This window comes from Ambystoma mexicanum, chromosome 2p (genome assembly GCF_040938575.1).
Source record: "Ambystoma mexicanum isolate Mex_15411 chromosome 2p, UKY_AmexF1_1, whole genome shotgun sequence".
NCBI classification, from domain to species: domain Eukaryota; kingdom Metazoa; phylum Chordata; class Amphibia; order Caudata; family Ambystomatidae; genus Ambystoma; species Ambystoma mexicanum.
The window spans coordinates 371,849,997-371,864,388 of NC_090923.1; the positions used below are offsets into that span (position 1 = coordinate 371,849,997).

General features: G+C 45.4%; 1 protein-coding gene across 2 annotated transcripts in view; it reads right to left on the reverse strand.

Moving 5' to 3' along the window:
- SYNPR (synaptoporin) overlaps positions 1-14,392 on the reverse strand; it is a 1,048,813-nt gene that overhangs the window by 64,566 nt on the left and 969,855 nt on the right. For both annotated transcript variants that reach the window (XM_069643717.1, XM_069643718.1), the window contains one exon: positions 3,256-3,447. In XM_069643717.1, the coding sequence (XP_069499818.1) occupies positions 3,256-3,447 (192 nt within the window). The remainder of the gene's footprint in view (positions 1-3,255; positions 3,448-14,392) is intronic.

Sequence of the window (14,392 nt, forward strand, 5' to 3'; positions counted from 1 at the left end):
CACAAAACTCCATTCTGCCAAATGTCTGCTGGTGTTCAGTGAATATTTTGCACATGTTGCAAGGTTTGAAATAGGCATTTTGCTTGCCTTCAGAAAAACACACAGTGGGTTTTAAAACGCCGGCTTTTGGATAGTGGTGAGTACTGGTACTGCACCCATTTTTGGGATTTTCTTGGATTAATGCATTCTAAACAGGAATGGTTCTTACATGGTAGTAAATCCTTGCTTAATATTGTTTTGATGGGGCTCCTTACAGTAAGATGGTTATGTGGAACCCCACAAAAAGGGTTGAATCTTTAAAGTGGTCCAATGAGTCACGATTTCAGCAACTTTTTGACATCAGTAAAAGTGGATTTTGTTAACAAAGACCTTTCTTTACCCTGGTGGGTGGCAAGTTAGGTAACCATTTTGGTGTGCGCACAACTGCGCAGCTTTCCTGGATTTCGGCGCACATGTGGGTTTTCCGCCATCTTGAATTTCCTAAGCCCACAGCACCAAATGTTGTAGCAGGGTAGCTTAAACGTGGGTCAGGACACCCTACAAGTTTTATACATATTTGGATGTAGTTCAAGCCGTGTCCTACAGATAAGGGGCAGCCGAGCAAGTCCTAACCCATTGGCATTCTATAATTCTCCTTAACCTTTCCTCTGGTTTTAACATGGTCAATCACACCATCCTGATCAACCGACTCTGTGATAAACTGGAAATCACAGATCAGGCCCTGCAGTGGCTGACCTCTTTCCTCTTCGACCAACCCTCCCAGGTCCAACATGGGTCCTTTCTCCCCACATGTGGTGTTCCCCAGGGCTCTAACCTCTCACCCTTGCTCTTCAATCTCTATGTGGCTCCTCCGGGCCACCTAATCTCCACTTTCTGCTCTAACTTTCAGTGTTATGCGGATGACACACAACTCTCTTTCTGGCTCCCTATAGCCTCCTCTCCTCTCTCACACATTCTAGACTGTCTATCCATGATTCAGGATTGGTGGGCTCCCAGCGATCTCTGCCTTGATACCAGTAAGACGGAGATCCTTCTCACCAGAGCCCTGCTCCTGCTTTCCCTCTCTCACTCTGGCTGCCCTCCATGGGCCCTTTTCCTTCACCACACCATTGCCCCAGCACAACCCTGTAACCTGTCCGGCTTGAGCACCAGTACCCTTTGTAGCTGCTCCATCGAATCAAGCATGAAACCACCAGGACTTCGCATCATAGCTCGGCTTGAACTGCTGGGTCATCACACCACTCAACCTCCCAAAGCTGCGGTCTTCATTGTCTTGAACCATGCTCAATTGTCGAACCGTTCCTGGTGTCCCATTTGACCTGCATTGCTCAAAGCCATCTCGAATCGTATTGGGACTCTGCTTGAACCCAACTCTTCAGTGATTCGCCACCTAGGATCAATGGAACTTGCCACCTGCAAACCCGGTTCAACCTGAAAGTACAACAGATATAACCCTGGCTTGATGCCATCAAACTGCTTGGCATTTGATTGAGGTACTTTAAACTGAACACGTTGCCCTGGTCCACCTCTTGGGGCCATGGAGACGGCCTAGGTCCCTTTTGTACCTTTTTCCTCTGAAAAGCATACAATATTAAATTCACAATGGTTGATGATTGCCTTTTCACCACTATTTCATTAGCCAGAGTGCTGCATCTTTCTATCTTTTGCATATTCTGTTTTCTCTCTAGAGGGGTGGGATTTGAAATAGTGGTGTGCTTAATTAAAGTATATATATATATATATGTATATATATATATATATATATTTCAATTGAATCTTGATTGGACTATTGTACTTTGATGTTTAGGTTGCTACTGAATCACATTCACACCCTTTCTGAGAGTATAGACTTCCCTCAGCCCACATTACCATAAAAGAGAAGGAGATATATCTTTGCCAGTGCCTGTTTCACCTTTATGATTGGGATCACTGTAGTTTTGAAAAAGCGGGGGCTGAGTAGGTGGTTTTTAGTCACTACTCATGGGTAAACTCCCACAGAGCAGAGGTACATTTTGTCACACATAACTGCATCACTGATAATGTGAAATGCATACTTCAAAGATGGCAGAACACAATGGGCCTCATTACGAGTTGGGCGGTAAGGGATTACCGGCACCGGTAAGGGCAACCACCCTACTACAAGTTCCCTTTGCGGGTACTTCCCTAACGCCTGTTTTTTTCAGGCGTTAAGGACGGGACCCGCAAAGGGAATCTAGAGCTAATAGCGGTACCGCAATTCCGTTATTAGCGCCTTCCCCATTCCCATTGAGCCCTGGTGAATGGGGAATTACCAGTCCCGCCAACCTTGGAATGGACCGGTAATTGCTCCATTCACCAGGGCAGAGCCGGAACGAGTTTGGAGGCAGCCATGAGGCCCAATGTATGTGTGGTTACACTTGACCTCCTTTCTTTCCCCACTATATTTGTATCTTGTGCCTCGTTCTAGAGACACAATAGTTAGAGGAGCAATGTGGCCTCATCCTGGGGATATTAAAATGTGTATTGTCTGTGCTCATCTGATGGAGGCAGGAAGGACTTAAGGATAACCAGAACGTGCATGTAGAAAAGGAATACAGTTCTTTGATATGTTTCAGGTATCAGGCTAGTAGGAAAGATGGAGGTAGGAGGCATCCTTCCAGCTAGACTCCCATAGCCTGGATGCCCAACAATCACTCATGGAACCTCAGGGCACTCCAGGTCCCATTGCATTCAACATTCCATCCCAGGTAGCTGGTGCAAATGCTACAAACTGTTTCGACTAACAAGCAGAAGTGCGAAGAATAGTACTTTCATTTCACCAGTAATCTGCCCATGGGCAGGAACATTTGGACATCCCACCCTACCACAAGAGCACTCGAATGTCCTTGTTCCTTGAGCCAGCTGGCAGAAAGTGTTTGCCCATGTGAGGTAAAGTGCCTGTTGGGAAGTGAGTGGCTAGAGGGCATAGAGATACAGTGGAAAATCACATGTTCATAAAGGGATCTTTTGCAAGCTGGAGCTGCTTAATAGCACCATTGGGTCTTCAATACACCTCAGTGAATTAGTTGAAGCGTTACTTTTAACCCATTAGAATGTGTCTGCTCCCTCTGAGCATTCTGTCAGCATTACACAGCAGGCACTCACCTATGGGATAGTCATCCAACAGTGGGGAGAAATTAATTTAAGAATTATGAGAGAACTGAGTGAAACTACGGAACTAGTATGGGTGACGATTCGTATGCGAAAGAAACATTAAACCTACAAAAGTGTACTTACAACTGATGTATTTAAGCTTGACATAACAGGACTGCGGAGAGCCATACACTTGTTTGCTTTCTGTTTACAAGCTGATATCAGTAGCAGCACTTCATCTGGATCTGTGGAAGTCTTGACATCAGAAAGTGCCTTTGCCCAAGCAGAAGATCCAACAAGCCACATGAAGGAAAAGACCACTGTTACTATGAAATCCTGAAACAAAACAATAATGCTTCATATTACTTCCAATCAATACAGGTAGTTGTGATATCACATTGTACTCTGGCGACCATGGATCGTCTCAATTTGCAATGCTCAAAATAACATAGCTTTGCATAACTCTTATTGTTCTCATTCCATTGACATGACAAGCAGAATTGCATTAGTAGTCGTACCTGTATTTCACCCTGTTATAAGCAAATTAAGCAGAGGTCAGTCTAGATAGTGCCTTTACCTACTTAGCTATGATATGTTGGTGGCTACACAGATCATCATCACATGTAAGGTTATACTGCATTTTCCATGAGAACTCTAAAAGGCATTTACCTCTAACAATTGATGTCCTGGACCAAACTTCACCAACTCTTCGCAACATCCGGTTGAAAATGTTACATCTGGTAAACACAACTCTGGAATTGCTTAGTTTAAATAGGCAATTACCAATTGTATTTTACATGGGATTTTCATGAAAATAAATTTCAGTAGGATGTTATCTGAATAATTTCATAATCTTTCTCACCAAGAAGTGTGAGAGATTTCTATATGTGAGGGGGTATTCTCCTGGGGACTGCAAGAATAAATGGAATGTGCACTGTGCAGGAATCCATGCTTTAAGAAACAAGTCCACTTTCCACACATAGGGCCTCATTACGACCCTGGCGCTACGTTTTTAACGGCACCGTAAAAGGCTGCAACGCCGTTAAACATTTAGCGCCTTACTACGAGGTCCCTTTGAGGGACTCGACCTTAACGGCTGGTCTACACCAGCCGTTAAAGTAGGGACCCGCAAAGGGACCTTGGTGCTAAGTACGGTACCGCATTTTTCAGTACCGTACTTAGCGCCTTCCCCATTCCCATAGAGTCCTATGGGGCGGAAATGGGAATGGGGAAGGGCCATGGTTCAATGGGGAATTACCACCCCGCCAACCTTGGAATGGGGTCGTAATTCCCCATTGAACCATGGCGGACCTGTTACAACACCGGCACCAACCATGGTGCTAATAGCGCCATGGTTTAGCGCCGGTGTTTTAATGAGGGCCATAATATGTAATTAAACTGTGGTGAAAATGATCAAACCATGGCCGGCTCCTTGCCATTGGGTTTTATAACTAAATTGCTGGCCTCCAAACAGTAACAAATGTATCTTCTACTGACATGCCAGCAGTTAGAGGGTGAGATGACAACCTTCTACAAACAAAGAACCTCATTACGAGTATGGCAGTATGCAGTAGAAATTGAGTTAACTAAATTAGTGGCACTTTTACCACTCTTGCGAATTAGGGCTCCAAGGCGAATGTTTCTGCAGTAATTTCACCAGCGTTAATTCGGTCAGTGGAATTCGCACCAGAAACCAAAATGGCAATTCTGGTGATGGAAATGAAGGCATGGGTGTACCTAATTACTGAGAATGTCAGACAGATGTCCTTGGACGCATCCTCCGTGCTCAGCATCTCACCCATTCACACCAGGCCCTCCCCCTTGTCAGCTTGCTCTGCCCTCCATTGGCAGCATACTGATGACCCTGAATCCCCTCCAGAAGACGAGGGGGCACATGGACACCTAGCATCTGGCAGTGAGAGAAGGCACAACCATCACTCTCCTGGGCTGATAAATCAACACACCCTCGATGCCACCTGGGAGCGGCTCTCTCAGATAGAGCACTGGAAGGAGAGGATGGGGAAGGTTACTAGGAACAACTGGGCCACTCCGAGGCAATGCACAATGCTGTTCAGGGTGCTTCCCGGCAGCTGGCCACTGCCCTGGACCACCTGTGTTGGTGTTCTGCTTATGGCACAGCAATCAATACCCTAATGATCAAAAGGGTGCAGTAGCTGGCCAAATATATGTCTGCAACCAATGAGAATGTTTCCAGAGCCATAACCCTGACCCTGCAGCACATCCGATGTGGTTAACTGGCCATTCCTGTGTCCGCCTCCCCAATGAAGGCATCTGTAGTGAGCACGCTACCAAGCTGCTTGCAGCACTACACTAGTTGTCCATCCTCTCCAGCACATACAGGTGGCAAGAGGAGGTAGTGGACACATTCTGACTGAATGTAGACTACAAGGGTCTGGAGAGGGGATAGTGTTGGGGATGAGGGTGTGAGGAGGGGATGGTGTTGGGGATGAGGGTGTGGGGAGGGGCGGGTGTTGGGGATGAGGGTGTGGGGAGGGGATGGTGTTGGGGATGAGGGTGTAGGGAGGGGATGGTGTTGGGGATGAGGGTGTGAGGTGGTGCTGGGTCTTTTGCATTGCACATAATAAGCCTTGTGTACACCTTAAAACAGGCAAGGACAATGCTTTTTGGTGTACTATTTATGTGTCTAGTAGTGACCCAGTTGTTCCTAGCTGTCCAAAGCTGTACTGGTCACAGAATAGGAAGACCACACATAAGCAGAACAACACCATGTGGAGGGGCATCTGGACATGGTGGTGGCAGTCCAGAATAATCCACGGGACTGTGAGGACATCTGAAAGAGCTGTAACAACCTCAAAGCAAGGGTTAGCACCCTCATCTCCAAACAAAGTCAGGAGACAGCTGCCATCTGGGAAGGTACCATAGAGCTGCTCCAGCCCACACTTGTGGAGGAGACAGGGAGCAGTATTCTATACATGGCGGGCTTGGAGGGTGTGAGAACGATAGAGGTTGGAGCCATGAGCCAGGAAGACCCCGCTGAGTACATGAGTGAAACATGGGCCCATTTCACAATAAAACCAATAGAATGCAACATGCACACTTTCAGTAACCTAGCAGATAATTCCGCAGGCAACTCATAGGCAACACATGAAACACCTCAGGATTGTACATCAGGAGTCATGGCAGGTGTGCACCTCTAAAAAGACCCACCATCGAGATGGGGTAGGCCTTTCATGTAGGAGATGAACAACAAACATGCAACAGCAAGTATCACGGACAGACACCCAATCACATGGCACATCACCAACACCTGCTGCCAGCACGCAAGGAACTCATGTATGCATAAACGCATGGCACAAAGCCAACATCTGTAGGCGTCATGTTCCAACAGACAACTACTGCACCTGATCAGTAGCAGCAATGCCTCAATGAAGAGTGTGTTCCACAAACTTTGGCAGTCACACCACTATGGCTAGCAGGACACCCCAAGGTGACAGTAGCAGTTGTTCTGTATACAACATAGGACCAGTCCTACATGGGCACCACTGACCTTGCACAACTGTGAAGCATCTGAGAACACAGTCCGGGCAAGGTACACATTCCCAACAGTAAAGAATCACATCAAATGATCAAATCAGCAATCCATGATACTGGCTGCCTTTTTACAAGGCATGCATGGGGCTGTAGCAGGGTGGGACCCCTGAGCACATAGCATACCTCATGAAACCAGACCATAATACTTGTATGCAAGGCTAACGATGCAACGTTTCCTGTATCCCAACAGACACACAAGAGAACCAGGAAACCCATAGAAGGATTCAGCAGGTCTGGCACGCTCACTCAGAAAGTGTCAAGAAGGTATCCGGGCATGCTGCACTGGCCAGTCATGCTGCACCCAGGTAGGAAATTGGGGAGAAGGAGACCTTCAGGAACCCCTCAGTCCAAGGCCACTGCTGCTGGCACCGCTGGGGGCACATGCGCACCTGCCATGGGCATGGTCTCAACTCCAGCCATTACAGAGTCTGCAAGACCACCAACCAACCAGCCGCCTTTCACCACTGTTGGAACAATGTACAGGGTGCAACCCACCGACACCAGTGCAAGCATCAATGCTGCCATGGAGCAGTCCACTGCACAGGACACAGGCACCCTACCTGCTGATACAACCGACCCCGTGTCAGGTACCACAAACTCAACCGCTCCAGCTGCCCCTGTGAAGCAGATGACCTTGGACTCATACCCCCTTGCCAAGCACCTCGTCCATTCACACCAGTCCCCTCCACCCTTGTCAGCTTGCTGTGCCCTTCATTGGCACAATCCTGATGACAATGAATCCCATTGTGACGACGATGAGGCACATGGAGAGCTGGTGTTTGACATTGACGGAAGGCTCCCTGTACATCTTCAATGTAATTTGTGATATCATCAGTGTGCTTAGGGGCTGCACAATGGGGGCCTCATAGTTAAGGTGGCATTGCTTATAACACCTGCCAAATTTCAGGGGGGAGATTTAATGATCCATTACATTGGCCTTCAATGTCACTTCAGCAAACTGTTGTTCACTGAATTTCAAGGGTTTCGGTGCATCAGGTTGTGTCATCTTAACAGAGATTCAAGGATTTTGAATTTGAATTTGAAGAGCACTGAACCTATTCACCTTCACTTTCTCATAACTAAAGTTATCTCACTGAATTACAAATGTTTTGTTATGCTATACCTCCCACCACCTATAATTCTGACTTATTTCTGATAACATAATTGATGTCATACCATTTGTTACCAATATCTGTTCTTCAGCTATGCAACATCAGATTTTTCAAGTATTTTGTCTTTTTTGTGTCCACTAGATAAAAAGGGATTACTAATGGTGTACTATGACGAGGAAGAGTGAGGCGGGGGACTTTGACAAGGAAGGCTGAAGCAAGCTATTTGGGGTGTGATGCAGATGAGTGAGGTGGCGGTAGTGGGAGACTGTGATGAGGAAGAGTCATGTGGTGATGGGGGTACTGTGAAGAGGAATAGTGTTTTGGTGGTAGTTGGGGACTGAGGCAAGGAAGAGTGAGATGCAGTAGTGGGGTATTGCGATGAGTAAAAATGATGTGGTGGTAGTGAGGTACTGTGACGAAGAAGATTGACATACTGTAAGGGGGAACTGTGACAAGAAAGACAGGGATGTGATAGTGGGGGACTAAGACTAGGAAGAGTGACATAGTGGGGTACTGTGATGAGGAAGAGTGATGTGATTGTAGTGAGGGGCTGTGAAGAGGAAGAGTTAGTTGGTAGTGGGGCACTGTTCTGAGGAAGACTGACATATGGTAGTGAGGGACTGTGGTGAGGAAGAGCAAGTTGTGGTAGTGAGCTACTGTTATGTTATGTTATGTAGATTTCTTAAGCACACGGTCACCTAAGGGTATCTTGGTACTAGAAATTAACTTACTGTGTTGAGGAAGAGAGGTTTGTTAGTAGTGGGGTACTGTGATGCGGAAGAGTGACATGGTTTTAGTGGGGGACTGTGACAATGAAACATGATTTGGTGGTAGTGGGGGACTGTGATGTGGAAGCGTCACGTGGTGGTAGGGATTACTGTGATAAGGAAGAGTGAGTTGATGGTAGTGGGATACTGTGATGCGGATGGAAGTGTGAGGTGGTGGTAGTGAGGGACTGTGACAAGGAAGCGTGAGGTGGTGGTAGTGGAGGACTGTGATGAGGAAGAGTCACATGGTGGTAGTTTGTTTTTAGAAGGAACAGTTATGTGGTGGTAGTGTGGTACTGTGATGTGTATGCATGAGTAGATGGTAGTGGGATACTGTGATGTGGAAGAGTGAGTTTGTTGTAGTGGTGTACTGTGACAAGGAAGAGTGATGTGCTGATAGAGGGGAAATGGTGAGGAAGCATGACGTGCTGGTAGTGGGGTAATATAATGAAGAAGAGTGATGAGGAAGACTGATGTGGTAGTGGAGTACTCTGACGACGAAGAATGAGGTGACGTAGTGGGGGACTGTGACGAGGAAGAGGGATGTGGGAGTAAAGGTAAGATTATCATTGTGTAATGGGATGAGCAAGATGGATGTGGGGGTGTATAGGTAAGAATAGTATTCAGTACTGGGACAAGGAAGAGGTATATAGGAGTTTACTAATGAGGTACTGAGATGAAGAAGAGGGTGGTGTGATAAAGTAGATATCTTCCCTGATGAGTTCAGGAGTGATTTGAAAACTACACTTTTAAGTCACGTGAAAAGCGTATACAATCAAATCAAAGGATATTGTAAACAAGTATTGCCTTTCCTCGACCCTTCATTGCACATTTTTGAAGTAATTAAACAATTATAAAGTTTTTTAACACACTTAACACCCCAAGACCCTAATAGTCCCCTAATACGCCCCTCCCACACTTAGTTAATTCAGGAAGCAATCCCTGCAAAATATTTATTTAAAAGAAAATGCTTTCTAAATTAACTTAAATATCTTAATAACTTAATAACTTAAAATAAAGCTCTTCCCCTAACCTGTAATCACAATGATTGGCACATCTAAATATTTGTTTGGACTCTTTTTTTACCGGTAGTGCCGATTCTCCAATTCAGAAAAATGCTGGAGAAAAGAAAATGCACTATACCCAAGCCCCAAGCCTTCACATACCTCTGTTTTAATTTAAGAAAGCACTGACTGTGAGGAATATTTTGAGTTAATCATATATGGTACCAATCTCAGATCCTTCCAATAATTGGCTACTAGCCTTGCAAGTCCATGTATTCCAAAAGTGTAGAACATGTTTTATGGCCTCTTTGACAAGAATACGAACCAGGTTAATTTTAGTAGTATTTACAATATCAAACAGTTAATCAACTGTTGTTCTAAATGTGTTGTGTATGTCATTGTATGTGAGTGTGAACTTATGTACCTAGGCAGCACAAAAGGGAGGCGTGGCTCACGGGCAAGGCGCTCTCCTTGTAAGCAAGATGCGCAGAGCAACACAGGTTTGATCCCCGGGTCCGCGCTTAGAAACCTCTGGGTATTAAGCACATTATAAATAACCAATTCCAATTCCAATTACAAAATGAACCTATGTACGAGAATTAGAGAACATTTGAACATGCTCAGTTCTAAAGATGCAAGATATCCCCTGGTGAGTCACTGGCAAGAAAAACATCAGCTGGACAATAAAAAGGACATTCGCTTTGTAGGACTTGAATTTGTTTCTTGTGATACCGGAGATGGTGATCTGGAATTGCGCTTAAGACAACAAGAATTGAGACTTAGCTGCAAATACCAATGTCTAACAACTGGTTTAAACACAGAGCATAAATTAAATATCTCCCTTTAACCAGGAGGACTACAACAAGTGATAACCATAAATCATTTTCTACACAGCATATTGGGTGATATCGTGTGCTTGCCACAGTATTCTCTGTATGGAATGCAGGACACAGTTACATCTAGATGGAGTATTCCCCGGAATATGTACCTATGTGGTTTATAGCATGTAAGTGCCTTTTCAGCTTACCTAGACTTCTTGGCCTCACTGAAACAAGAGGGCCCCATAATCAACACTTGGTACCATATAAGGTACCACGCCTCATTTGCCAAGCACCCCATTTAAGCGCAGCGTACTGTGATGAATCCAATGGAGTCATGACAGATTGCCCAGAAGTGACTGCCTTCCATGTAGCCCTTGTGGCCAGGGGACGGAAACCGCTACCTGATCCTGATCCTGGGGGCGGCTATATGAGGATGGATCACATGGGAGAAGACAACTACCGGGGAGATGTCATGACTTCATTGGACTAGATGCGTATCCCCACCTTTCCCATGAAGAAGACCCTCTTATGCCAAAGACCTTAATGGCCTATTGCCAGCTGTTTCTTCCCTCTTGTAGAGGAAGTAAATAAACCTCTTCGCAATACTCTTTAGTTCAAACCCCCATCTATGACTTAGACAGAAAATGCTCCAACAAAAAACCCGTTTGCTTCTGATATAACTTTATGTGAAAATGGTCTCTCATGTAAAACCACTGACAAAAACACTGGATGTCCAATGACACCCATGGACTAAAACTCCCATAATCATCAGCTACTGAGGTGAAAAGGATGAAGAGGTTGGTGCAAGGTAATAGGAACCTGAATCTCAATGGGCAGGCTAGTTGTTCAACAGAATCACCTTTGCACGGGACATTTAAAGATGGCAACAATGCTACTGAGGGTGGCAGTGCAGAAGAAGATGTTGGTTCCTATGTAGAGACTTTCGAGTGTGGGAAAAATGTACCAGTGTGGCGGAGCAGAGGAGTCTGCTTAGACAGAAGGAGAAACACTATGTGTGAGCAGGCCGTGCTGTGGATATGCCACTGGCTGCAAGAGAGTTCCTTGCTGTTTGGCAGCTGAAAGAGGCAAATTTCGCCATAGCGGGACCTGAAGGGAAGCAGGTGTGTGACCACAGAGCTGCAAAGGAAGACTAAGGGACGTCTGCACAATCCAAAGTGGGAAGCAAAGCCATGCCACAGAAGCGCAAACAACACCAGAGACGCTGGAGAGAACCGGTCAACTCAAAGCAGGTGGGGACCCCTGGGGAGTTCCGGCGACCGCACCAACAACAATTTCAATGTAACGAGATTGCTAATACAGAAACTATAGGATTAATGTTTGAAAGCAGAAAAGGCAAATTACAGATTCAAGTCTCAATAAGATACGGATGCAAGATATGCAAGTGTGGGGCAACATTTGAACAAACTTTACCGCAGACAGATATACCAACCAAAGATTCCCATGGATTACCAAACTGATAAATATATCCTTTGATGAAGGTCTAGTACCGGACCTGCTAAAATCTGCATGGATAACATCTTTATTAAAAAAAGAAAACCTGGATCCCACTAACAATGACAATTACAGGCCCATAACAAATGTGCCTTTTATCCTCAAGATATTAGACAAACTCGCATATCTGCAATTACAGGCCCACGTCGAGGAACATAAAATCCTTGTCAACCGACAGTCGGGTTATAGAGCTGGTCATGGGACCGAGACGGCCATGCTCAATCTTAAATCCTCTCTAGCTGGTATAGTAGACAAAAACCAAGCTGCTCTGCTCATGCTACTTGACTTCTCCACAACCTTTGACCTGGTTGATCACAGCTTACTTGTGTCTAGGCTCGGAGAGGTCGCTAACTGTTCCAATGCAGCATCTAGATGGATATCCTCTTTCTTAGGCCCTGGAATGGTAAGGGTATGTGTAGGCAACAGTCAATCCCCCCCCCATCTCTCAGACTTGTGGAGTTCCACAGGGTTCTTGTCTGTCGCCCTTGCTCTTGCTCTTTAATCTGTATATTCGCCCCTTTCTTGATCTTCTGAGTAAACTGGGAGTTCAATATACAAATTACACTGACGACACGCAAAGACGTCGGAACTATCAATAACATATACAAAGCAATACAGGACTGGATGGCCTGCAATTCATTGGCTTTGAATGATAAAAAGACCAAGCTCTTAATAGTGTCTTCCAAAAGCACCCGGACTAAACTTGATCCCAACTATGCCAGCTTTCCTATAGCAGATAATATCATCACTGTCCAAAAGAAAGTGAAGACCCTAGGAGTTGTACTGGGTGAAGAGCTAACCATGAAGTCCCATGTCTCCAGCATCAGGTCTAGCTGTGGACTGATTAACAAGCGAATAGGATACATCCGCCCATTTATCACAGAAAAAAACTGTGCTCTCCTCTCTTCAGCACTGATAAATTCTCGATTAGAGTATTGTAATAGTTTTCTATCTGGTGCCACAGCTACTAACGTTCAATCTCTGCAGCTGGCCCAGAACAATGCTGTGCGCACCTTTTTCAACCAATCTCGTCGCACCCACATCACTACCTTTAGGAAAAAACTTCACTGGCTCCTAGTAAGACATCGTATTACACACAAGGTGTTAACCATGATGCACAAATCCCTGAGCCTCAGCAACCCCACATATATGTCTGCACGCATTAGCATTAAGTCTAATGAGAGGAACCTCCGCTCATCTACAGCGATAGTCCTCAAACACCCCAGAGTCAGAACAGCTAGATTCGGGGGTACCACCCTAGATGTACAGGGACCCCTTCTCTGGAATGCACTACCAGCTCGGATACGGCAGATCCAAAGCTATACTGTGTTCAAACGGGTCATAAAAACCCACCTCTTCAACCTGAAATAACTTGCTTTAGGTTATCTATGTTCTTCTGCCTTGTCCTCTGTTCGTCTTGTTCTCTGTGTGCGCCCTGAGGCCCCCAGGCATGTGGCTTATTACAAAAATTAAAATAAATAAATAAGAACAGTATATGCAGTTTTGGTGATACAGAGGAACTGTTAACCACATAATAAGTCCTGGCAAGGGAAGGATACAAGGCAATTGAAATACATACAATGTTCTGGCAAGGGAAGTATACCAGGAAATTGAAACACAGAAGTCCTTGCAGGAGAGTACACCAGGCAGGTGAAATTGCATAACGAGTCCTGTCAGGGGAGTATACCAGGCGATTTGGAAAGCTACAAGAAATTCTATAGAAGGACAGTGTTTGTTAGACAAAGGAAAAATGTGTGTTAAAGAAAGCCTGTTACATAACCTGCTGCCTAACAGAAGCACTGCGAATCAAGGAGATACACAAAGGAACTGTTAGTAAAAGGAGACATTTCCATCCTATTTAAGAATCCTGGGGAAGGGAACCACCCTCTCTATCCAAGGTGTTTCACCTTGGAGAACATTTTCGTTGGAGCTATTCCAATTTTCATTTGTGAACATGTTTTGCCAATATCAGGTCGAAGACATTTCCTTTCACATTGTATTGTTTTGTCTGTAGTTTGAGGGTCAGGAAAGGACGTTTTGGACACAAGGACGTATTTTCAGTTAATGATATGCTGACACAGACAGATCCTTAGTTTTTGGCTTGTAGGTAGTGTTAAAAACCAGAGATTGTTTCACAACCTAGTCCCCGGGGGTCCCGTACTCAGGTGGCATGAGAAGGGTCATTGCTTTAGGATCCCGACCCTGTGGTTGGACAATCAAGGGAGGATCACCTGGGTAGGGGGTCCTCGAGGAGTGGGGGAAGAACATCTGATGGTGAAACAGGGTATCCCCTATTTCCACAACCCATCTAACCCCTGTCCCTGCCTATTTTATGAGAAACTACAGCTCCCATAATTCCTCCCCACATTACATTGACAACACTACTGAGCCAAGGAAGATGAGGAATAATGTCAGGCAGATCACCTTCATTGACTTGCACTGGCGCTGTCCCGGTAATGAGGCCAGGCAGAGTCAGGCATATAATCCTAACT